Source organism: Poecilia mexicana, unplaced genomic scaffold (genome assembly GCF_051168715.1).
Source record: "Poecilia mexicana isolate PSO_F unplaced genomic scaffold, ASM5116871v1 scaffold_18, whole genome shotgun sequence".
In the NCBI taxonomy this organism is placed as follows: domain Eukaryota; kingdom Metazoa; phylum Chordata; class Actinopteri; order Cyprinodontiformes; family Poeciliidae; genus Poecilia; species Poecilia mexicana.
Genome location: NW_028263387.1, coordinates 14211541 through 14237777, shown reverse-complemented (window position 1 = coordinate 14237777; position 26237 = coordinate 14211541). Strand labels below are relative to the sequence as shown.

At 39.3% G+C, this 26237-nt stretch overlaps 2 protein-coding genes across 4 annotated transcripts in view; one reads left to right on the top strand and one right to left on the bottom strand.

Moving 5' to 3' along the window:
• The window catches only part of LOC106923585 (zeta-sarcoglycan), a 36664-nt gene extending 28147 nt beyond the window's left edge, over positions 1 to 8517 (top strand). The window contains exons 7-8 of the mRNA XM_014996709.2: positions 6911 to 7034; positions 7898 to 8517. Coding sequence (XP_014852195.2) covers positions 6911 to 7034; positions 7898 to 8089 — 316 coding nt within the window. The 3' untranslated portion in view covers positions 8090 to 8517. The remainder of the gene's footprint in view (positions 1 to 6910; positions 7035 to 7897) is intronic.
• A 9138-nt stretch (positions 8518 to 17655) lies between these two features.
• Positions 17656 to 25933, bottom strand: LOC106923583 (uncharacterized). Of its 3 annotated transcripts, none has more exons than XM_088015339.1 (18): positions 25771 to 25933; positions 25567 to 25589; positions 23683 to 23749; positions 23397 to 23605; positions 23228 to 23308; positions 23086 to 23145; positions 22837 to 23001; positions 22504 to 22683; positions 22346 to 22409; positions 22176 to 22266; positions 21954 to 22095; positions 20839 to 20943; positions 20621 to 20720; positions 20276 to 20513; positions 20048 to 20122; positions 19860 to 19962; positions 18712 to 18840; positions 17656 to 18495 (listed from the first exon to the last, which is right to left on the bottom strand). In XM_088015339.1, the coding sequence occupies exons 1-18, from the start codon at positions 25808 to 25810 to the stop codon at positions 18430 to 18432; spliced, it is 1938 nt and encodes a 645-aa protein (XP_087871465.1). In that variant the 5' UTR covers positions 25811 to 25933; the 3' UTR covers positions 17656 to 18429. The 3 variants fall into 3 exon arrangements, with proteins under 3 accessions (XP_087871465.1, XP_014852188.2, XP_014852189.2); XM_014996702.2 differs by having other exon boundaries at positions 17656 to 18500; positions 18725 to 18840; XM_014996703.2 differs by having other exon boundaries at positions 17656 to 18500; positions 18725 to 18840; positions 25752 to 25932.
• Positions 25934 to 26237: the final 304 nt, after the last annotated feature.

The following is a 26237-nucleotide window of genomic DNA, read 5'->3' as shown; positions in this document are numbered from 1 at the left end:
CAGTCTGAAAACGCACTTTGCTACCAGTCGTGTCTCCATTTCCAAGTTTGTGCTGCACAAGTTCAACTATGTCCTGAATACGACAATGGCAAGGACACTGCAGACGTATAGCTGTGATGTTTTTGTGAGTCTGTTTAAATGGTAACCCACACAGCTCTGTTGCTGTCACTATCTTGCATTACAGTGAGGCAAAGTAGGGATCCACAATGTATCGGTATTGGCCAATGTTTATCTCTTTTTAAAAGACAAAAAATCCAATGTTATTGCATTTTTACTTCCATAAGTAAAAATGGGCTTAGGTTTTTGTTTTTATTTCTGGATGGGCGGGAAGGGACTGGCCCTGTATGACAAGGATTTATTGCTGTCGTATTTTCATATTGGTGGGTCACTAATATGAATCATAAAATAAACTGTATACTAAATGAACTAAACACACATTGTAAGATAACTGCTGCAATACGATGTGTTTATGTATTTCTATTGGCCAAGAGAAGGACTAATAGTCTTTGTACATAAATCACACATTTTAGTTACACACCGTGTCAGGAAATGCAATTTTAACCAATAATATGTCCTTGAAGTAGATGCATTTCTGTAGATTATGAAATTAAAAGTACAAGTTTGCAAAAAAAAAACATTTCTGTATGTCATCACATTCAATTGAAGTTTATATTGAAACAGTTAGTTTTGTTTAGATCAGCATTTGGTGTGCAATTATTTTTGTTCATTTACAGTTTCTTTGGAGATGAAGCTCATCTACGCCCTGCATATTGACTGCTGCAGTTTTACTGTATTGACAAAGTAGAAACAAGGTATAATAATCTGAAATCCTCAATGGTGAAAATGCAAAACAAAACAGTTGTCCATTACAGGTTTGACACTGTCTACTGCCACCTGGTTTCATGGCCCTGTGACGTCACCGCCTTCACTCACGTCTCTGTTTTGCCCATCGTTTTGTCTGAATGTTTCCATTTGCCCTAATGTGTCATTTACTCTTTTTTGTTTTAGTTTGTTAGAATCGGTGGAGTACTCCCTATTTAACCCAGAAAAGGATTATTTTAGTTTATTAGTAATATTAGAAATTGTGGAGTACGCCCTATTTAGATCAATATTATACAGCCCAGAAATTGAATCAGAGTTAGAAGAACTACGAACTTGGAATCCAGAAATACTAAACAGGAACAGTCACTGCTTAGTTTATATAACTTTTAACTCAGAAAAGGATTTGGCTCCCTTTCTTCTTTTTGTTTTTCCTTTGGTTTATTTTGTTTGTATTTCCTTTTAATTAATGTAGAGCACTTTGAATTGCCCTGTTGCTGAAAATGTGCTATATAAATAAAATTACCTTACCTTACCTTACTAAGTACTTCACACAGCCGCAGTTATAAATTGCAATAAAATGAAAACTGCTCGGTCCACAATAATATGTCTGTTCCTTCCAATATATCACCTGACTGCAGCAACTCTCCTCCATTTAGGGTGAAAATGCATTTTGCAGCTCTTTGATTGATCCAAGCAGTTTTCAGGACGTTGCTGCCGTTTCCACATGAGTTTGACAAGTTCATTACAAAGACAAAGATGACAGCAAGGGCTGCAACATTTCTTCACACTGCTCTCCTACTGTTTTGGAATAGTTTAACTTCTCCCAGTTCTGGCTGTAAGAAAGAGATCTATGTCTTTTTTTTTTTTTTTTTTTTAAATACATGTGTATTTAGGCTATGAAATAAAGTTTGCATTTCTCAGAAGATTAAATAGTATCACATCTTGTTTGCTGCCACACTTATCCGTCAGCAGGAGTAATCATTAGAGTGAGATCGTTGGTACTGAAGTGTCTGATCTTTGTTTGCTCTGACGATACGCTGAACGGTCGGAGTCATTTCATAGTTTCTGCTCCATCTTTGTGCAGAGTCGACTTATCTCTTTTGCAAGGCTAAGAAATGTTATCATCTGCTGAGCTGTACTACCGTTAAACGCACATGAAGAGTTGGATAATGTCTTTGATATTAAATTTGTGGGCTTGATAATGATGCTGAGGATTACTGAGGGGCTGAAATGTTAGAAATTCAAATCTCTACTACCAGTCACCATGTGAGGGTTTAATGCATCCTGTCATCGCTTGATTTGCTTGACGTGCTACTTTTATAGATGACTGATGAAATAATTGTTCCTAAAAGATGACAAAGTTTCAGATGAGACTCTGTCCTTCAAATTGAGCTGGAGGTAATCTTTCCTGTGCTGAAAGCGAGTCGTGGCGACATTATATTTTGGGATTCAAATTCTCAGAAAATTTCCACGCCAAGATGTGGAAATTGTTGTAAAAGAAATATTTAATTGTGCGAAGGCTGGTACTGAACAGTGGCAAGGTATGCCACTTTGGATTTAACCTTAAGTTCCTGCATTGTTGTATGGCATTACAAGAAAAGCAATGTTCGTACTGTAGAGATGGTAGGAAGACGGCGTAGATGTGATTGAGCCTTCAGGATCAAGAGCTGCAAGTAGCCAACATAAATTATTATCCACTGATTTCAATACAGGTGTTGAATTGTTTACTGAGGATAAACATGTAACTTACCTTTTAAATTGTAAACTTTTCTCTCTATTTTTATTTTAACATAACGTCCTGCAAGCAAGTGTGCCTCCAGTTTTCCCCAGAGCACCTTGGCCAAAGGAAATCATATCCTTCAGTTCTTCAAATTTAGAGTCCATGATAAAATATAGTCTTTGCTACTGTCCACTGGCAGGATTTGTGTATAAAAGACAGGAATACTTTTCCAGCAATAAGAGTAAGACACTTTAGATTTATCATTTAAATTTGAATCACTTGTTCTGCCAGTAATCGGATCGCTACCCCGAGTTTGTCCGCCATTGTATTTTGGAAAAGAAAGGCATGCAGAAACTCCTGATGCAGGTTTTGTCTAGTGCCGACATCGACGACACACGACTGTGGTCCCGTAATGCTGGCTGGGTTTTGGTAAACTTAATGATATCACTGTCTTGACCTTACAATTGACCAGAGGGCACTTAAAGGCGGCTCGTCTTTGCGTATGGCTGAAATGTTATGTGAAAAGAGGCTGAAGGCTCAGAGTCGAGGGCTGAACCAGTGTTTTCTTTACAATGGTAGCTTGGCAAAGAGCCCATTTAAATCAGAATTTTATTCATTTCCCTTTTCTTTACTCGAAACTGTGAAAAATGGCACGTAGCCTATAATGCAGTCTGACACGGAAAGATGGATTCCTAGAAAGCTGAAGGATGATGCATCTCATTCTTTGCATCAGGGCTTTACAGGCTTTTATTACTTAGTTTTAGACGTTACTTTCAGGTAATTTTTATTTGCAGCTTTAGTTTTTTTTTTTTTTAGGGAGGGTGAGGAGGGCTCAGCACTGCTATGTTTTGTCCTTTCTAGAAATTAGATGTAAACTAATTTCTTATAATCAAATATCCCATAATATTTTGAGCAGATTAGTAAAAAGGGGGGAAAGAAGCAGCCAGTGACCAAAGAAAACCTTTATCTAGATCTGCAGGAGAAAAACTGATGACCAAGATTTTTATTTTTTTTTAAAAAAGAGTCTAGCCTCTTGGAAGGAAAATATAGAGTTGTTTTAAAACATTATTTTCATGACTCTCTCTGCAACTCCCTGTTCTAATTTTTATCAACCATAATAATCAGCACATTTTTTTCCCCCTCCCTCATAATGTTTGCTGACCTTTCTGTTGATGTAAAGGTCAGCTTGCTTGCAGGTTGTTTAGGTTTCTTGAATAATGAGAGAATCTGTCATAAAAAGTCTTTCTGACTTAAAATGCCCCATAAGTCATCCTTTATAAGGACTTTTTATATCTAAGTTTTGTAGAAGGAGCCAGAAGCCCTGAAACATCCTGAACATAATGAGCTCTTCTGTATGAAGGTAATTTACGCTTTCTTTCAGGTAACCAATGGCCTCATCAGTCAGCCTAATGATCTGAGAGGTATAAGGCATTGTAACATTTCAAAACAAAATAGCTGTCCTACTCTTCTGCAAAGGCACATAATGGGAAATTAAGGTCACCGGCTCCTTAGCTTAAGAAGCCAATATTTGCAGAGTTGTGGTGGCTTGAAAATATGTAACCTGTATTCTTCTGCCAATTTTCTCAAGCTGGTGTATAATTGGCAGTTTTATAATAATAAAAACAACTTAATAAACCTCTGTTCCGGAATAACATACAGTTCCTTAGTAACGGAGTAATGGGATTTTGCAGCAAAATGTGAAAACGATTTTCCTATAAATACATACATGCTAAAGCAGGTGGTGATGAGCAATTTAGATACACTAATGAAAACAAGTATTTGATTCCCCGCTGACATTTCCAGAATGGAGAGCCCTGCAATTTTCATCATAGGAACACATTAACGTCTGAAGACATCTAAACTCTTCTTCAAAACGCTGAGAAATCATATTCAAACATTTGAGTTTAAAGAAAGTTAAAAATGTATAAGAAAAATCTCTCGCTTATTATTAAATAGGAAAAGGTTTAATCCGGTTTAATGTCTGCGAGGGAAGAATAAATTCTTTTTAGACGGTGAAGGCAAATATCTGGGTTCAGCTCTGTCCAACCTTAAACGAGTTATATTTTATTGCGGCTGAGTCCTTGTACTTGTGCTGCAAGAGCAGCTCGTCATGTTGCATTACGTGCAGCTAGAACCACATGCATAAAAAAAACAGCATTTTAAGAGCAAAAATTCCCAACGTTTGTCAAAGTACCTTTTTTTTTGTTTTTTTTGTGAAAGGCAAATTTTACCCCGTGACACCAGAAAGGGATGTTTCTCTCCAGAGAAAAACGTGTTGCAGATTTAGATCACGCATTCTTGTGTTTCAGGTCCTCGACAGTCACTAGTGAGTAACGCTTAGTGAGCATTATATCACTGTGATAAAAATGGAAACATCTCATGCTTCATCCCGCATCATCTACACCCCAGAGGTTTTGTTTTCTGGCCCTGCCGAGCTTACTGTGTCAGGGTGTTAAAGCTACAAGAGTAATTTATTTTATTTAATGCACAGATCTGCTTCGTCACTGCGGGCTGAAAGCTTCTGCTTGGGAGCGCGCAGCTTTGTACAGGGCAGTAGTTTTAGCCTTTACAAGATTAGACCAATCAAGAGTGCCGTTTTTAATCCTTACTACTCGGCTCCGTCCTTGTTTGTATTTTGCACGTTTGATGTAAGAGGTAATGTGTGCAAATTTACTCTGGGTGAGGTGTAAATTATAGTGGAGCACGACTGGCTGTATGGCAGGTTCAGTTTGGCATTTTCAGCGTCACAAAGCTGTCTCACCTGGATCGATCACCATGGTAACCAAAGCTGGAAGTCCACTTTGTGGCAGTTTAGTTTCCAGATCGGAGATGCACGTATGGTGACTTTTTTTTTTTTTCTTTTTTTTTTTCCTCAAGCCTGTTGAGAACCGATGTAAATGCCATATTGTGTAAAAAAAAAAAAAATTATTCTGTTCATAAAAATATGATCTCCAGTGACGAAGGCAAATCTTGTATAGATCAGTATATTATCTATAAAAATATTCTGATCTGAAGTCTGTCTTGGAAGGTCCTGCAAAATAATTATAAATGTATAAATACTGTTTATGTTTAGCTTCTAGATTTTACAAACGAGTTCAAATGTGTCTTTCAACATAATGCCACTAATAATAAGGGTTAAAATGACGTCATTTAACATATGTATTGTAACTCTTGATCAGATATGGACGCATTTAAATGATCTCTCTTTAAACCCGTCTGGTTTTATCGGGCAGCATTAAGGTGAAATGTGACCTTAGGGCGCCATAATCACACATGGTGATGTAGAGAGCCTTAGATGGCTATAAAGCCGAGACATTTGGGGGAGAAAAAAAATTAATTCATTTAATGCTTTGTGCTGGACTGTGTTTGAAACAAGCACTCTTGGAAATTGAACACTTTGTCTTGTGGAAGAGTTGGCCCGTGTGTGTGTGCGCGTGTAGAGGCAGCGGGTGATGATTGAACTGCTTTGAATGGAGTGAAAATGTCTCACACACACGCATCACACACCACTAATTTCTAACGGCGCAGCTCAGTGCAGAGTGTTGTAAATGAGTGTTTTAATGACTCCGCTGTCCAGGCCATGGATCATCGCCGGAGTCTTGAGAAATTATTAAAATGTGACTCACTCAAACATTATTTTAGCTCCCAACGAAAGGAAAAAAGAGACAGGGAAAAACATGGATGTGCTTCAGGGGAGAGGACATTTGTTTATTTTAAATCTTTCTTCAAATCTCTATAGCCTTTTTTTTATTATGATATTCTAAAATGTGGGCCACATTAAGCAGCTGCAGAGATTCAAACAAATTCAACAGGGCTGCTTAAAGCATCCCATTTAAAATTTATTGAAAAGAGATTTAGGCAAGATGTGGGGGGAGAAAATCAATTTGCAACAGTTATGAGTTATGAAAACAGATATTCACATCGATTGGCGCTCGCACTTATCTGTCTGCGTGTAAACAAACGGCCCATGGAGGAAAGATGCAAATGACGTTAGCCTCAGTGATGCTGAAAGTCAAAAATCAGTGCCTCACGGGGGGGTGGGGGGGCTGGTTTGGTTTGGAGTGATGTGCTGTGGCACTTTTACATGAACAGCAGCAGAATCCTACTAAAGTATATAGAAAGTAAGGAGCAGTACCAACAACTTGCCTTTTATTTTAATTTTTATTTTTTGCTCAAATTTATTAACGTTTCTCTGCCTTGTATTAAAGTTGACTGAGCGCCACCGCCAATGAAATGTGAATTATACGCAATGGTGTGTAAACATGGAAGAGAATTCAAAGTATAGTTTGAATTTCTCCATTTATTGAATCACACAGACCAACTGATTGAGTTTAGCAACTTAACATCTGGTTGAAACGATCCTTTTAGGTTGGAGTCGCCAACGAGAACCCTGACCATGGAGGCTCCGAGAGGGGTGGAAGTGAGCGCGGCCACGGGGACGCTGAAGATCGGCAGCAGAAAGGACCTGCAGCTGGAAGCCACAGAGGGAGAGGTGAGGGCATCTCGAGTTACAATCCCCTCCGGTTTTCTGTTTTACTTGGATCGTCTTTCTCCGAGGTTGGCTTGTAGAGGGCATATCGTCTTCTTCCAGCACATCCAAAGACGTGCTGGAAGAAGTGTAATATGTTTTGTCCTTATATTTCACCATCATCTGTCCATCAAATGATTCACCCGTCTGTCTGTAGATGGTTCTTTAGATTGTTCATCTGTCCGTCCATCCAAACACCTTTCCTTGTATTCTGGTGTATACAGGTTCCACATACGAGGCCTGACTCCTCTACGGAATATGAAAGTTATTTTTTTTACTGTTTTGTTTCATTAGTGGGGCTCAAACACACACAGACATTTCAAAATTTGTGTTTGGAGGTAATTGAAGTGCTTGTACCTCCAGGAGGATTGTTGGGATTTGCAGATGCACAGTGGAGGACAAGCATCTCGGCTTAACTTTTCAGTTTGCTCTGTGGTTGTTTTGGTCATTTGTAGGCTGATTGTTGCATCTGGTACAGAAACATACAGGTCAGAACTTTTCTGTATTCTTTAAGATAAAATTCCAGTATTTTTGTGAGGAAGCAGAATAAAGACAACCGAGTGACCATAAGTGATTATAGAAACAATCGTGGACGTTTCCTTTCAGTGACAATCAGCTCATATAAAACTGAGAATTATGGCTGCTGCAAACAGTTATGTGTAAAAGTAAAGACCTGCTTTATTCTCATCTGAGCAATGCTGCTGTCTTTCACATTCAGTTTGCCCTGACAGGTATTAAAGAATCGGTTTCCAGCGGTTGTACATCGCACCAGGACACGTCGACTGATTTGTTTGACTCCCAGTGCTTCTGACGTTTTTCTCCTCCAGATTCTCCTTGATGCTGACAGCATTCGGCTGGAAAACCTCCCGCTCGGCCTCTATGCCGCGTCCGCCGGCGAGCCCTTCAGGAAGCAGGCTGTGTACGAGGTGTGCGTCTGCCCCAGCGGCAAGATCTACCTTTCTCCAGCTGAGAGCGTTTCCACCTGCCAGGCCATGAGCAGCATCTGCCTTTGGAGCTGACCTGAGAGCTGCATGTCGTGACGACAAGCAAAACCTGGGTATCGGCTCTGCGATCTGAGATTACTGGAGTGGAGACGGGAAGCTTCAAGCTCTGAGCTGTCAGTGCTCATAGCAGGACAGAAGCGTTCAAACCGCTGCCTGCAGAGCATCGACGGAGGCTCACACTTCACTGACTGACTGACTGAGGAGGAAAGTCGGAGAAGTTCTCTGAAACCAGGAATATGTACAGATCAGTTGTCACAATCAAACCACAGACAGAGGATACAACTTTTATTTTTCTACTTTTAGGTTTATGGAGATTGTTTTAAATTTGAAAGAAAAAATAAATAACAAGGTGCCTTCAGTTTTAAATGGCGTCACGTTGAAACCGTCTTGTCAATTAGACACAAAGGGATTTAAAAAAAAAATAAAGCGAGCACAAACGAAAACTTTGTCTAATCTAAATGTATGTTTCAGCAAAGCTGGAGACGCTTGGAGTCAAATTGAAACGGGTTTGTTGAGTTTATTAGCAGGAGTTCATGTCAGATAAGGACCGCTTTGAAGATGCAGATGAAAGATGTTTACCCAAATCAAAGGTAACTATTTATCCTGTCCTTTGCTTCATTTATGCCGTACCACGTTTCTGAAAATATTCTGGCTCTTTCTGTCGTAACTTGTGCTCCTTTACAGCTCTGTGAGAGGTGCCGCTCCAGCCAGAAATTTAACTTTCACTTGAGGAATAATTACATACAGTACTGTTATTTATTTTAAAGGCACTCATTGTCTTTATACAATATTTTCTAAACCTGAAATGTGACAGTGAAGGTCAGCAAATCCCAGAAACTTCATGTTTACTTGCTCATTTCAAATGTAGTTTTAATGCCGTGTTGGTCCTTTTTTTTTTTTTTTTTTTTTTTAGCAATGCACCAACATCACTAGTAGTGAAACAGACGCTCAGAATGATGCTGCCACCACCATGCTTTACAGCTGACGTCTAAGATTAGAAAGCCTCTCATTGTCTCCTCCAAACATTTGTCTTCTCAATCTTTGGTCTGATAACGTCATAAAACTTTCCTCCAGACGGAATTTGATTCGGTGAATTCCAACATCTGCAACCACTTTTTGATTTTCAAACTAATTTAAGTTGTGTAATAACTCCGACCAGGAAACTGCAAATGTTTAAAAATACTCCAGCTCGGTGTTCGTTCTAGATCTGTTTACTTGCTCTCTCCTGTTTACTCTCCTGCTGGTTTTCGTGTTACACCTGTGACCGTCTGCTAACGGCATCTCTCTCCAAGGTTTCCCGAAGGCTGTCTAACCTGGGCTCGCCAGCTGAGAGCGAGGCAGGCGGCCATGTTTCATCTGACCTGATGCAGACGTTTACTCCCTCAAGGCTTCCAGAGATGAGCTTGTCTGGTAAGAGACCCATCACCTTATCTTAAGGGTGTGTTTCAGACATGCAGCTGAGCATTTATCTTTTGCCCTGAAGGACAATTTAAAGGGCAAATGTTGTTTTGTTTTTTTTTTAGTGTCAAAATATCTGAGAAATATCAAAAAAGTATGAAACGTAAATAAAACACATTTGGTATTTTTATTGATTTTCGAAGAAGTAAGTCAATTTCTTTTCGTAAAAGTATTTTTTTTTCTCTCTAAAGTGGAAAGGCATTCCCAAATATGGATGATGATGTAACATGTAGCCAGCAGATTTAAACTGAAAACCGATTCGTTTCTTGGCACAAAGGGCCTCTTCTTGTTTAATTTGCAGCAGCTTCCACTGGTTTCTCTAGATGAATGACACAACATACATGTCACTACATCTGCAGAGAATTGTGCATCCTGATATTAAACGGTAGACGAGAAAAAATACAAAATACAGCAAAACGCATCCATCAAAGTCTTTGTAATGTCAACAATGACGGCCTGCTTGGCTGAATTGTTTTTTTGTTTTTTTTTCTTTTAGATCATAAATTATCCCCATAATGTTAGGTTACACTACAGACTTCCTGTGAGTCGCACTGATTGTGGCTAAAATCCTCCCGTGATGGATTGCTGTTGATGAATTCGGGGACCTCCGAGGCCTGATAGCGGCACAGCTGACCCCGGGTGGCTTTCACGTGCACACATGCAGAAAGCAGGTGGAAATCAGTGGAGCCGTTGCCAAAATTGCCTCCAGATACCATCTGAGCTGGAGCTGATGCAGGCGATGGGGCTGAATAAAGATTTTTATCTATGTGGGGCCTGAAAGTCTCCGCTGGAAACACGGGAGAGACGTGAGAGGTCGTTTCAAACTCAAATGTCTTTCATCATTAATTGGTGACCAGCAGTTCATTATGAAGTTCTTTCCGCATTAAAACGACATTCTGTTGTTTTTGTGCTCTTCCTGCTGCAACAAACTGAGTCACACCTCATGAATATGCATGGCCTCCATCGCTTCAGTGCTGGTTCTTATGAAACTCGCATCAAATATAGTGTTTTTCTCTGAGCAGCTCAGTCAAATCTGAGTTTAGAGGAAAGCCACAAGTTCAAAGTGCCAAGTAAAGATTTTCCAAATGAAGGGCTCAGGCTGCTCAGTTTCGAAGTTTGGGTTTGTTTGAACTATTTTCAATACTTGGATAAATATCAGAGTCCCTGCACTGTGTAGAAAGGCCAAGAATTCAGTTCAAGTATTTTGGGGCTAGGAAATTATTTTAGTATTTTCATACCCATTCCCATTCTTTAAATATTATCTCTGACAGCCAGCCGTCCGATCGTTTTCCCATCCATCCATCCAGTCCACCTGCTTTCCAGATTCTCTGGGCTAAAGTCCAGAAAGCTGCAAGCTGGGATTTTTCTTTGTTTTGACCATGCAGTCAATTAAACCTGACCAAACTTTTAAAGAAAACTGCTACAAGAATTTGAATCATGCTTGAAAAATCGCCTTGGTGATTAATATGGTCATTCAGGAGTTTGCCTCTGGAAATGTTAAAATGGAGAAACATGTTGGAACCGTGCTAGGTGTTTGTTAAATTTATAACTTAATGTTTAAACTCCATCTGCAACTTTAATGTAGAAATCAATTAGTTTTAACTTGTATATTCCTATTATTGAATGCATGCAGCACTGACTGTCAAATGTGTGTCTCACAGGATTCAAATCTGTCATCTTTGGCTAAAGATTGAGTTGTGTTTGACAAAATGCATCAGCCAAAGCCTTTCAGTATGTTAAATCTGGCTCATAAATACAGCCACTGTCTAACAAAATATCCTGAATCCGGAAATATTTAGCCCTAGTGTGGTGAAAGACAGGAAAACAGTACAATCTGAGGCGCAGCCACCATAAAGTAATTACCAGAACAGTTTCTAGTTAACCTCCTGTCAGCTGACTAATTGGACATTTAAGACGAGTCCCTGTTGCCTCATATTAAACGGGCATAATGGAGTAAAAGCAGAGTTTTATTGGACAAAAACTGAAAAATAGTTCTAATAAAATGCCTGAACGTGACTGTAAAAGCCAGGTGCAATGAGTTTTCATTACTCAGAAAATAATGTGAATCAATACCATCCAACACCAAACAGTCTAGTGAGTTTTAATTTTCTAAATGTAAAGCAAAAAAAAAAAAGATTTGGGGAAAGACATTTTAACACATCGACTTCCAGTAAAGCAACGACTTTCTGGGTCCATTACGGTTTCAGAAGAGTGGGGGTGGGGGGGAAATGCAGCCCTCTCCTTTTTTTTAATGTCACTTTTTATGTTTTACCATCTCCCGCGATGTAGACGTGTTGCTTACTGAGTGGAGATGCAGACAGGGCTTCACCTGCCATCTGCCGGGGCATTACGAGGCGTGTGCTTAGCCACAGGCAGTCTGAACAGAAGTGGCCTGAGGAGAGAGTTTAATTGCCGGGGTTAGTGACAGATTTTATCATAACATGCTGCTGCACGGTCACAGCTGGATGCGCGTTACACATCCCCTCCTTCTAATTAAGCCCCAGAATTACTGTTAAAAATCCAAATTGGGTTCTCAACAACTGCTCTCGTCAACTCCCCATGACATATTTTTCAAAGCGTGCAGTTGTGATAAGAACGCCCTCCTGAAGTTTCGGGGGGCGGTTTCCACATCAGGACGGAGTAAAAGTGATGTGATCTAAAGTTATTTCCATCTAAAACGCCAGTGCACAGAGCCACAGCAGATTCCCCACTGTCATTATCAGAGGGAGCTGAAACCAAAAGGGAGAGTTTGTGCAAAGCCGAGAACAATCCCACGTTTCATTAACTTATAGAAGCACCTTTTAGCACCAATAATTTAAATTACAGTTTTTTTTCTGCAATACTTTCAGTTTCTCGCATCATTTTCGGATCAGTTTTCATTTCATCTTCTTTAAACAGCATCGCTTCTGTTCAATACGTGTCTTTTTTTGACTTTTGTTTCCTCGGGGCGAAGTCTGGTCTTTTTGCAACGTCGTGATTCTTTTGTTTTTCAGACGTTCTGTTGTGTTTGTGATGATGGATGACCTCACATTTTCACTCCGAGTGTAAACTTTGGTTTGCAGAGGAGTTCACAAATTATCCAGTGATTTACAAGGTGTCCGGTTCCGGTGACTGATTAAAAAAAAAAAAAAGCCCATATCATCACCCTTCTGCTATCATGCTTGCCTCTGTGTGTGTGAGATGTTTATGCTGATATGCTTTTCATTTGTTTTGGTCTCATCTAAGACAACACTCTGGAGGTTTTGTGGATCGCTCACCTTTGCCATATTCTTGGCAGCCCTCCTCTCAAAAAGCCGCCCGTCTTTGGTCTTTTTCTAATTAGACTGTCTTGAACGGTAACATTCATTGTGGTAAGAAAGGTCTGCAGAATCTGACATGGAGCTTATGTTTTTTTTATAAATTTATCTGAGCATTTCACACTCTGACCTTGAGTGCTCTGGGGCTTCTGCTCCTGGGAAGACTGCCAGCTTGTCATAAATGTTTCCACCTGTTAATAACCTTCCTCTCTGTAGTAAGGTCCTCTTCTGACCCTTCCCAGGTCATTGCTGATGTCTTTCCATCTTGGCAACATGTTAACACAAAACTTGTATCCTCAAGATCTGAAAGCTGGCGGGTCTTCTGCTTCTGCAAAGGTGGTCAGCAACTGGCTGCTATTTTCACAATTAAACCCACTGGAAGCAGCAAAGGTGCATGTTATTTTTTCACAACTTTTTTCTTATTAGGGCTTCATTTTTCATATATAATCTGATCAATCTGTTTCTGTTTTTTTTTTTTTTTTTTTTTTGTAGGCTCAAGCCTGGATGCAAGTGATTTTAAAACCTGGTAAAGATCAGGCCATTTTTATTAATTGCTTATAAATAAAATCCCGGGCCTTGAAATGAACTTTTTGCGTGTTACGGTTTGGGTCTGCAGCAGAAATGGCCCCGATAAAACCAAGCCTCGGTGTCTGTTACGGTAGCATCATGTCTTTGTGTATTTGGTGAGGAGAGTTTCGGGTAGATTAAAAACGTCTCTCCTGACGTCTGAGGATTCGGCAATAGGTATTTGTGTGTTGAGATTGTATCTGCCTTCAGTTTTAGCTCTTCTCACAGCAAATCCAGGAGGCCCAGATTAACTCTCTGATTTGATTTCAACACTTTTAAAGTGTCTATATGGGTTTATACCCATATAGACACTTTACACTTTAGAGCAAAAAGTGTTTAACTCTTTTTGGAGAGTTGGTACCTTAACTCTTATAAAGTGTCAAATATCAAATCTGCTGGAGTTAATCATTTAACACTTACTAACACTAATTCAGTGTTAGATCTTAATATTAACTCTCAGAGTATTTCTTCAACTTCTTAAGAGTTATTTGTAATTAATATTAAATGGGTACTTTATTGTTTTGAACTTTTAAAAATTCTTTGGAAAATAAACATTTTCTTTTAACGGGTAGATTGCCAGATATTACAGTACAGACCAACCTGATATTCAGATCCATCATCTCTTATCCAGTTTCTGATTCTGTTAAGAGACAGTTCCTCTCTGCACTCCACCAGAGAGACGTCCACTCACTAACAGATTGTCTTCAGGTTGTTGGGCTGTTTGTGACGTTTGGCCGGAGACACCAACATGCTCCTCTACTGCATCGGACAGTCTTCAGTCTCTGTCGGACTCTGGATCATAACAAACAAAAAACAGAACAATGAGGAATGGAGCGAAGGAATACATTTTTATTACAACTCTAACAACAAGCCTCCATTACAGAAATGTAGGGCTTCAGAGATATCAACACTTACATAATCATTTTTGGAGCTTGAATCTTCAAAGAATCCATGGAGGGATCAGGAGGGGAAGGTTAGGCTGACGACTGGCGATTCATCCTCAACCAGACTGGTTCTAATATATACAAAAAGGCAATTAAAGGATTAAAACATAACACCGAGCCGTCTATCATACAGGTTGAGCTCAACTCAAAATAATAGTTATAAACCATCTCAGAAAAAAAGTAACTTACCAAGCGCAGTAAATAACTCAGACATGTGGAGAGTAAATAGTCCTGAAATGATTTGGCTTCTGTCGTGTCGCTTCGGTTGGAATCTGTGATTCTGGGGCGGAGGCAGTGAATGAACTCCTTCAGTGTTGGAGCCGCTGGTGGAGTTCAGAGTTCAGAAGTCGAGAGTTATTGATTCCATTTTAACACCTCTAGATTTGATACGGACACACTTTGTTTTAACACTGGGTTGTAACTACTAATAATATACACCCCAGAGTTACATAAACAGAAAGTGACTCTATTAGAGTAAAATTAACTCTGCTTTTGCACAAAGTCTAACACCAAAACATTTAACACTTTTGAATTTGCTGAGTGATCACGAAGCATTTAGAAATCCTGCATACACCTAATAAAGATTAGAGCAAACTTTGTTGTGCATCATTAAATTCTTCACCTTATACGTTTATTGCTGAACATAAATTGTAATGTTTCTATCTAGATTTGTTTTTAAGTGCAGTCTTTTTTTTTTTTTTTTTTTTACATAATTCTTTAACTGCAGACCTGCTGTCTGTTTTCAGGGGGATCTCAGGAAACATAATTAGTATCCAGCACCAATCATATCGGTGTGTGTGAGTTTTTATTGACCATCATCTCGAACCGACCCAGAATGGTTTGACTTGCATCTGAGCAAAGTTTCAGCGATGACGTTTCACTGCAGTGACAACAAAAGGTCGGTGCTGCCACCTACTGGCCGTCAGAGAATAAGAATGAATGCCTCGTTTTCGGTGAAAACTATTGCAGCGCTGATTCAAGCTTATAAAGACGTGCATCCTCTTAAATGCCATATCAGTTGGAATTAAATGGCACATTTCTAGCAAAAACACAGAAAACCAACTTGAGTCAGAAGATGAGAAGGAAAAAAATGTCCTTGTTACAGAATTTTTTAGCTAATTTACTCTGACTTGAGAATAATTAGAGGGGGTAAAATATGGAGTTAGAACTTATGAAAGGTGCTAGCATATTTTTGAAAGTTGCAGTGTTCACTGAGATCCATAAATCCATCACTAAAAGGCTTGCGGCTTGCCGTGGATGAAGGTGACACATTTCTTGATCACTTCCGTTAAAGGTTTCTGAGTTCAGTCACCTTGGTTTTCTCTAAACATTGCGCTGTGCATTGTGGCCAGCATGTCTCCACTTCCTTAACTTTTATACAGAGTGATTGATGTTAAGTTGTTTAAGTGGCCCTATAGTCATTTCCTGATTGACAGGCTGCTGCATAAATATAACCATTATATTTTAATGAATTAAATATATTCCTATGATTGTCAGTTTCTGACTTCTGCCCACTCATACTTTCTGTTTCAGCACTAATGGTTCATTTTCTGGATTTAACTCGTCATGAACTGTTAGTCCAGTTAAATTGCACACATTGTTCCAACAGAATGTTCTTGTGCAAAACCCCAAGTCCTGCTATTGGTTTGGATGTCACTTTGACATTTTCCTCCTACCTAGACTTTCTGTATGACTGATTCAGTTTCTCAAAGGGAAACTGCTCAACCCTTCGCTCGCCGGCTGCTCATAGACAGCGACAGAAATCACCACTTAAATTGCTCAAAAATGACTTTTGAAGGACCAAACCAAAAAGTTGAGTTTTTTCATCCAGCCTCCAAAGTGCTCTGTATTACCTCCAATTTAAAAACTAGCGTAGTTAAATCCTGTATTTGTATCAAACCTACGTAGCAGGAGGGTGGTTTGTGCAACAATGAAAATGGGAGAATAAATAAATTGCACCAATAGACAATTATGGCAAGATATACGGTTAAATAATTGCTCCTTCAATCTGTTCATGATTATGAACTAAAAGAAACTTTTATTTAATTTACTTTAAAAAAAAAAAAGACAAATGTGGGAATGCCGACAACTAAAAATGTTTTTTTTGATGATTTTCACTTAACCAGCACTTTATTAATTCCTGCAATAGAAACGGCAGGCAGAGCAGGTGGAACCATAACTCAGTCTGTTCTATCTGGACAGAAAAAGTTACTATCTCAGTGCAGCTTCTCAGCAGAGGCCTGGGAGTCTTCAGCCTGGCTCGGCTGAGCAAGACTTTAACTCTTCACTTAGAGCGTTGACAGATATTGAACCTTGAACCTGTGGGACAGAGCCTCTCCCTTATCTCCATTTGGCGCCTCCTGGAATCTCTGAACACTCCCTCATGTTCAGCAGGGTGAAAACACAGAAAGCTCACACAGAAATCTGGCTGTGGCTGCCGGAGCAGATGCTTTTTAGGCCACCATGTTAGAAACGTTACTTTCTAAAACTCCATTTTAGCAGTATGCACCCAGCTCTAGATCAGGGCTCCCTTTGCATGCATTTGCATCCATGCGGTCGGTGAGGCATGGAGGCGTTCAGCCTGTGCCGAGGCAACAGAAGCCCAGGTTGTTTTTAACAGAGTCCACCGACACCGGCCATCTCCGTGTCAATCATACAGCTCACTCTCTTTAGTGCAGCTTCTTAACTGGTCGCTTCTTTGTCTTTCATTTTTAAGAAAATGTGATTGCATTGTATCAATTCAATTTAAACCTTTTATCCATGAATTATGATCCTTTGTGTCAGGATTTTCTCCAAATACAAAGTTATTTGTAAAATACACCAGTAATATTGTTCTTTAGGGGTTATCTGATGTCACAGTATTTTTTTTTTTACCTCCAAGAGTCGTCTACCGTAGGAGGGACCGGGTTGGTTGGCATGCTTTTTTAGTCTGTCGGCCAAATTGGATTTAACAAAGATAATTTCTTGCATTTGCAGCTGATGGCCAGTAGTTGATAGTGTATTTTATGATGCATTAGTGTCCATTTCAGTGCTTTGTGTGCATTTATAACATAAAAATCCACAAGAAACACAAGATAGCTGTCCACTGTAGTGACCACTATGGCATGAAAGGGTTAATAATATCCCTCCCAAAGTAAAACTAAACGTCACAAGTCGCATCTGTTGTAGAGAACTGCTAATCCACCCCCTTTGCTTTTGCTGCTCCTCTTTACAGCCAAATATGTGATTCTTCAGGGTTCCTTGCAATGGAACCTCTTTGTCATGTTAGTTTCCTTCAAAGTGAAGTTATGACACAAACTTCAGACTCAAACAGAACTTCAGATTAATAAAGCATCTTTAATTTTCACATTAGGAATAGCCACCTGGTTAATAAAGGTGCAAGTGTGCACAACCTCATCATGGTCAATCACTAATGACAAATCAAAGAGAATAAACAGCTATTCAGTCTCTAGAAAGGGGGGGAAAAAGCTTATAACACAGGATGCATAGAACTGTCCTTATTCAAATGAGAACAATTAACATATTTTAAGTTTAGAAAAAAGAAACTGGATACAGAAATGATGCAGGCTGTGCATGTAAGGCAGAGATTCTTCAAAAAGATCCATATACGAGTACAAGGTCAATGTAAAGTATACCTGTTATATATCCGTCTTACTTCCTGAACACATCATGACGCCTTCAATAAAATGTTTTAATCAATTTAATACTGTAAGCGGGTGATTAACTGTAACAAACTGGTGTTGTACTTCATCAATACTTGAAGCCAGTGGCACTAATATTAATATATGGCAACATTCAAAATATAATGGTGACCTTCTTCTGAACTTTAAGTCTTTTAAATTACCATTAAGACAATTCTGTTTTAAATTATAGCTTAAAAAAATATCCAAACAATAATACTAATAATAATAGCCCATATTTGGATTAATGAGAGTCACCTTCTGTGATAATACAAAAGAGTCAGATTTCTGTGGCTAAACGGGAGTAAAAGCGTCGGGCAGGAAAACCGTAAAGTTCGGTGAACACCATCGTTTCATCTGGAAGTAACAGCGTTAAGATATTCTGCATCTATTGATAATATTTTGATGAATCAGAGGCTTCCTGGGTCTGGATTGTGATCACGAAAACATCTTTGGTTTCCCACCGCCTTCTTCCCGTCGTCTGCAAACAAAAGATATATATATATATATATATATATATATATTTTACATTTAAAGGTTTGCTTGTGTAGCTTTAGTTGAATTTCAGTCACCTAAAATTCAGGGTGAAATAGGTTTTCTCTTGAGAAAACAGATGGCTTTACATAATGACTGATTGAGGAAAAAAATTTTTTTTAAATTAAATGCAATTAAATTTTAATTCTCCCTAAAATGTTTAACACAAACCTGAAGTTCTCATAATGTAGATCTCGAGCTCTGAGCGCAGACTTGGAGATGCCCATCCCTTGAGGAATGTGGTCCGGGTATCTCACAGCTATCTTTATGCCCTGCAGATCATAACCCTGGGGAAAATAAATACATAAATATAAAAAAAAAAATGATAATACATGGCAAGTTAGAGTGCCACTGAAAAGGTCATTTATTCCAGAAATTATATTTCAACAAAACTCAAAGCTAGAAGTCGGCTCATCACAAAACCTGGAATAAAAAGGAGCATGAAAGTCGGGGATAGTTCCAGGATTTAATAATCATGTTGGAGACAAAATTCAAGAAAAGTAAACCCTGACCAAGAACTGAATGCATATACTGTACATGGATATTCTTTTCATCAGGCTGACATTAAACTTTTTTTTTGTTAAACTGATACAATATTCTTAATTTTCTAATAGATCAAACTCTGTAGGTTTGCAGCTCTTAGCAGTTTCTGCACATTTCAATCTTTCAGTAGATTTTCCTTTTTCTTTGCACAGACCAGGCCGAGTCACTTTGTACAACAATGTATCAAAAACAAAAAACCCACCGCAGTGCAGGGTGTACAGAGAATTTAGTGGCTTAACTTAGCAGAGCTGGCATTTCTGCATTTAAAACAGAACCTTCTCAGATTTATTCACGCAAAGGTTTTCTTTATGTTCATTGTCAGCAATGCTTTGCTGCAACTGAAGCAGAACGACTGCAGGAAAAAAAGATGTTAAATAATATATGTGCTTGAAACATCCGTCATTTATGATGACGTCGGCCTCCTTCGGATAACTTTTCAGAAATGTCAGACTGGTTTGCAATGTTTCCTTTAAATTACTTTGCATTATGCTCAGAAAACCCTGAAGCCAAATAAATGCCGACTAGAAAACGAACGTGTGCAGTTGAGAAGGACACGTTTTTTTGCGCTGGACTTTCTAAAGTTCACAATTCTATTTGTAGTCTTGAGTAAAGTCGAAATAAATAAAAAACACTACGTCTCACCTTATCTATTAAAATTTTAGCTCAAACCTGGACAAGCAAATCAACAATTTATAGACTTTTCCAGACTCAAAAAGCCTCAGGTTTTGTCATAAATCCAGCATAAAGTTGCATATGTACTTACATGAAGGCGTCTGATGGCTTCATCGCAGTGCTCTTGTTTAGTAAAGTTCACAAAGGCACAACGTTTGACGGTAAGAAGCTTCACACTGAAGACCGGGCCGGCCCTGCAAAGGACGGAGTTCAGTATTCATCGCGCCAGCTCTCGTACCAACCCATGCCCAGTGGGAGTTTTACACAAACATTTCTTACTTGCTAAACAACTTGCTAATCATGGCTTCAGTTACTGGAAAACACAAGTTTCCCACCCAAACTGGAAACAACTCCCTGTTAGAGAAAAGAGAACATGTTAAATAAAAAGAAAAAAAAATGATGATGATGAACAGAACTGAAGTATTGACCAGCTCATGACTTTTCTCATAACAGGAAGTGATGAATTCAAACTCTCCAAGCTACCGATGAAGGACGCTAGATACTCACGGTGGGGTTCCATCACTATTTATCCTCCCAGCCTGGTTATAAGCAGGCTTGGACTGATTGTTGACATCGGGGATATTCTGAACTAGGCCTAAGGGTTTGTCCAGAAGAGGTTTCTTAATTGCATCATGTGACTGAGCAGAAGCAACAGGCGCAGGACTAGAATTGGCAGAGAGAACTGGAGAGACTCCGGTGACGTTTGCTAGTTGAGCCGGTGGGAGAGATCCATTTAAAACGGCTCCTGAAAACACACAAAGGGCCTTTAATCAGCGCTGCTTAGGTGGAACTGTCCACGATTATCTCAAGTTATTTAAGCTGCAGTCCAGAATCGGCAGCTTTGGGACTCACCTGGTGGACGGTGTAATTTAGACAGAACCTCTAAGGCTTTATCTACAGAACCGTGAATGATTAAAGCATTGGAGCTCTGCTCCCGGGTAAAACCGTACGCCTGACGAAAAACAGAAGAAGAAGAAGAAGTAGTCAGGAGAAACCAGCAGAACAGTCCCATCTGTGCATCTTCAGGATTTAGCTTTAAATTTAACGATGTAGTCATCCGTCACACACACCATCAGTTGTATTATCTGAACTCGCATGAGCTCCTGGGCCGCCTCTGCGTAGGAACTCTCTCGTTTCAGGACGTCCCTGAAGGCATCGGCGGCCTCTTTATATCTCTGGAAGAAAAGAGATAAAACCATTCGCTAAATCTGAATTCAGAGCGCCAGGGGGTTTTTGCTTTGACAATAATCAAATAATCAGTCAAAACACGTATGAGCAGACATCACGACTCGGCGACGTTCACACAAGGTCACAGTGACGAGTCGGGACGACCTGAACGGATTAGGAGCTGCTCATAAAGCACCGTATACATGCAAAACATCTAAAAGGAGAATTATTTTAAAGCTTCACGGCTTCCCAATCCTGTACAACTCTACAAAGATATTTATTCATTTGATACTTTATACAATGACTAGTCCTAACATCATGAGTAAACCTCAGGAAGCTGAGGCTCTACATAGAAAGTCAGCTGGGACTTTAAACTCTGTGTTGCTCAACTTTAAACAGACTGAAAACTGAGCAATCAGATATTTATTTTAGCCACACTACGGCTTTTAATTACTTAAAACCTGCTGAGAATCAAAAGTCAAGAGGATTTTTCCGAGACCGACGTTAAAAATCCGGATACTTTAGGGCTGGGCAGATGAGTTTCGTAGAAACGTCCAAACAATCAGAACGACTCATTACATGTGATAGGCTTTCGTCCTACGAGTTAATTATTGTTGGATTTTTCATGCGTGTTGAGCTGAAAAATGTGAAACATTTAACAGGGTTGCTGTGCAGTCAAGAAGCTGCTCATGTGAATACAAGAACAGGCTGCAGGGTTGTTGTTGTTTTCCCTTGAAGTGTTCCGAATTTCATTTTTAAAATATGTTTTAATAATATTTCTGAGATGGTCAGTGTTTACTTTTTTTTTTTTTTTTTTAAAAGGAGGTCCTTAGCTCCAGTTTCTGTTTTCTTCCTACATTTAATTTTTCTCTCGGATAAATCAAACATTTTAACTGAATTTGAGTTGAACGCCTCACAATCAGATTAATTATCCAAAGGATTCACAAACCACAACAAATGACATCACACTGATCACCGTCATGTTTGTATGGGTGTATTTCCAATAAGATCTTTTTACCTTTAGTCCTGCTAAAGCTTTGCCTTTTCTAAAGAGACCTTTCACCCATCCTGGAGAAACGCTGAGCGCCAACTCTGCATCCGTCAGCGCCTTCTCATACTCCTGCATCTTTTCAAAACAGAAGGAGCGATTCCCAAACAACCTGCAGCAAAAAAAAAACTGTTCAAATGTTGCATAAAAGCCAGTGATTGCCTTTTTTTTATTAGTGTAGCATGTTCTTACTTAAACTCTTTAGGGTTGTACTTAATTGCATCGGTGAAATACTTCACAGCCATGCTGTAGTCTCCTGTGCTGGCAAATTTATTTCCAATAACTAAAAGAGAAAATGTCTTTGTTATGTTCCAACCGTGCGAAGAAGGTGAAGGTTTAACATTGAACAGACTGAAACTCACTTGCGAGATCGGTACTTATTTTTATATTATCTTCTGCAGAAGGAGCGCTGGGGACGACAGAATCCTGTTTAAAAAAAACCATAAACACAAAATCTGCACTTAAAGAATGTAACATTTTATTTTCCTCCTGGATCTGACTCTTCTCAGAGACTCCCTACCTTTTGCTGCGCCCCCTTCGCATCCTCTTTGTCCTCAGACGTTTTAACAGGAACACTTTTAGACTTCTCCTTCTCTGGAGTCTTCTTTTTGTCCTTTTTATCCGATTTGGGCTTTTGCTCCAATTTACGCTGCGCTATGAGAGCCGCTTTGGTCACAAAAGAACTGTTCATATCCAGTTCCTTAAGATAAGTAAAAAAAAAAAAGAAAAATAAATAAATAAAAGCTAGCATGGATGTGAAAGTCCATTTCTGAAGCTTAATGGAACTTGTTCAAACTTCCATCCCTGAAATGGATTTAGCAACTAAAAGGCAAACAGACATTTCAAGTTGTACCTCGAAATCGTGCGAGTCATTTTTGGCGTCTTCGTCGTCGGATTCCTGTCCGCTGCTGCTGCTGCTGTCGTCGCTGTCTGTGTCTTTAGCTGCAGCCAAGTTCTTCTTCTTCTTCTCATCGTCATCAACAGGTTTACTCTCCTCCGACTCTTCCGCAGCGTCTCCCTGCGCAACAATGAAAACGCGTTTGACGGACTCAAGAGCCAGAGAGAGAATTTCCATGCCATCTCGTCTTGATGTTGTGCTCACCTCTTCGGGTTTACCAGGATTTTGTTTCACCTTCTCCATTTGCTTTCTTTGCTTCCGTTTCTGTCGGGACAGAAATAAACGCAACGTCTCTCAGCATCTTGCCCCCTCCTCCACGGCTCGCGCCGAAAAGCCCGTCACTCACCTGTTTCTTGAGCCGCTTTTTCTCTGCCTTTTCTTTGCTCTTTTTAGTTTCTTGTAATAATCGGGCTTTTCGTTCGGAATCCTAGCGCGGCAGAGCAGAGACACCCGAGTCAAACCGGATTCGAGGGACTTCATCGAACCTTTCAAACGCAGAGGAAAAGTGCACTCACGCTCTCCTTCGTCTGAACTTTATAAGACGGCGGGCTGGAGTTGCCGCGAACCGAAGAGTAGTAATGCAGAGGGGACTGATAAGAAGAGCTGGACGCTCTGGTACGGTCTCCGCTCAAAGTATCGCGAGCGTAATGTTGATCAAAGCTGTGACGACGGTGAGCCCAGCTGTCATAATCGTCCACATCTAACTCTGCATCGTATTCAATACCTGCGGGGAGCAAAAACGTGTCGTTTACGCACTAAAATACCGACGAATATGACGGAAACATCTCTTGATTCCCTTACCGAGAAGGCCACATGTTATTATCCTCTGCATTTGAGGCTTGTGACCAAATAAACCCACAACTTTTTGCTAAATGACAGGAGAGAGAGAGAGAGAAGGACACACAGTCAGATTAGGTCAGCATCTAAAAATGCAAAACTTCTCGACAGTCAAACTAAATCCAGTTTCCGAGGCCGTCTGAAGCTCCGCCTTAGTTTGTATTCTTCGGCTGCAGCAGGATTTATGATCCTGACGTGGAGCTTTTCCAAGGTTTCACTTTCCATTATCCAGGAAAACCTAACTCAACAGATGAGCTCCTTTTATTGCATGTGACACACGAACCCAAGGAAGGAAGCAAACCTGGAACTCATGTGCCGGTCATTTTTAAATCCACAGGACAAACAAAATAAATCACTGCCACATGCAGGGGGAGGAAGGAAGCCACAAATTATAGATTAATGTAGCTTTTGAGACGATGAACTAAGAGGAAACAACGTGATTTCAACAGTATTTCTGACTAAAGTAAAAAAAATAAATAAATAAAGCTGACTTGTCAACATGCATTATGTTGAACAGTTGCGAAAAATAGCTTAAACAAAAAAAGCAACAGTAGAAACACAGCAATTATATATCACTATCACCGTATAACTAATCAAGTTAACTATTTCTTAGCAGTACAGAGATACTGTTTGTTTTCTAGGTCACACAAACCAATCTTTCAGCAAAACAATGCATCAGAGATTTTGCTTACAAAGGCTTCTGTTGAAATATGCACACCAACAACAACAACAACCAGTAAGCAGCAACTACAAAACAATGCTAGCATATTAAAAAAACAAAAAACAAAATGGAAGCAGCCAGTTGCGAACTCCAGCACTGAGCAAAGAAAAGGCAACTTGCCAAACTTTTTACATAGTTACTCAACAGTTATGGGGAAATGGCGGCATTAGTTTATTTTTAGGGAATAGTAAGATTATGTGAAAGGTTATTTAATTGTTTACGCTTATTTTCGTCCATCTATTGCAGAAAACGAATACAGATACACCAGTAAGTAAACTGGTGACCAAAATGAGATGGCTAAGTTTAGGTGTGCGGCTCAGAAGCTCAAGAATCCCACTATTTCATAACAGTGAAGGCATCATTTTTACACAGCTACCATCTTGCGCTGAAAAAGTTGTTACTGAGAGAAAAGTGCTCAATGTTAGTAATTTTCAGATTCAATTAAGTGTAATAAGCTATTTAAAAAAAAGAGAGAAACAATTTTGACTACAAGTCTACAGTTCATGAAGCCCTGTTTCTAACATAAATGATTCATGATAAAAGTATTTTGAATGTTGTTTTTGGAATCACAATACGTATTATAGCTTTTAAACAGAAATCTGAATAATCCAAAATAATGACTGGCAGCTCAAATGTTCACAAATACCACACCTACCATATTTCACCTCCCACCAATTTCTCTCTCAAGACTTAAATATGCCAACATAAAGTAAATTGGATTTTTCCCACAAATGTAGTTTTGAGTTAGCTAACAAAAAAAAGACAAATATGTATATCTAGTGTTAAACTACCTAAGCTATCAGTCGGATTAGATTTTTTTTTTTTAAATACAAACTCAGAGCAGAAGTGTTGAACTTTTAAAAGACAAATAATGTAAAGAACAAAGAAAATGCAACGACCGATTGAGTCACACTTTCCATTTATGGTTTAGGTTAAAAACAAATATCTGCTAAATTCAGGTACGATCAAAATAAGCAGGTCTATTTTGTCTTTTGAAAAAGTTTATTGGGATGAAAACGAGGCCAGATTTTGGGTTCAATTCAGGTCAGCAGCTGCTACTTTCAAGGCCGTTCGCTCAATGCAACACATTCGACTGGGACCAAAACAACAGTGAAGATGTTACTTACGATCATATGAATATCCGTAAACTCTGAAAAGCAGGAGAGACAGTGCATTTTAACGGTTAGGCTTTAATGGTAAAGTCTTTTATCTACATTTAAGTTAAGCGTTACTCCAATCTATTCGAGCCAACTAGCATGCTAACTGCACTAGCCATCAACTTCTAAACAAGTCCAAATGAGCATTTTCTTACCGGTTTCATCGTTAAATACCTGCATGTTTTGTATCACACGCCGGAGATCGACGTCTCATACGCTTCTAATCAACTAATGAGCTTCTAAAACAAATAATATACCAAGCGCCAGTTTCAGCAGCTCCCAACATGAGCTGCGTTTTTGTCTCGGCGCGCTCTGAACTCTTCTCAGCATCCGGTGAGGAAGAAGAGGAAAGCTAAACACGACGTCATGGATTTTGCCAATGGGCGTTTCGGTGGTGTTTCAGGATTCGGATCGTTTGGCTCTACATCAGTCGGTTCTTTCGGATCCTGGGCGATTCTAACGTCATAGAAGCACGTTTAATATTTAATTGATAAGACTGGATACAGACACAGACGCACTTCGCTTTAGTAAGTAACCACGACAACTTCACATTTAGTAAGCATAACACAAGTTTATATTTTTATATGTGTTAAAAATGTTAAAGCACACTTAAAAACACAATTACTGGTAAGTGTCTGACT

Coding starts and splice junctions, on each gene's coding strand:
- LOC106923583 (XM_088015339.1), bottom strand. CDS start 25,810: ATGAGACGTCGATCTCCGGCGTGTGATACAAAACATGCAG. Junction 23,309..23,396: donor AAGTTCAGACGAAGGAGAGC/GTGAGTGCACTT, acceptor CTGCCGCGCTAG/GATTCCGAACGAAAAGCCCG. Junction 18,841..19,859: donor AAGCCATCAGACGCCTTCAT/GTAAGTACATAT, acceptor TATTTTCCCCAG/GGTTATGATCTGCAGGGCAT.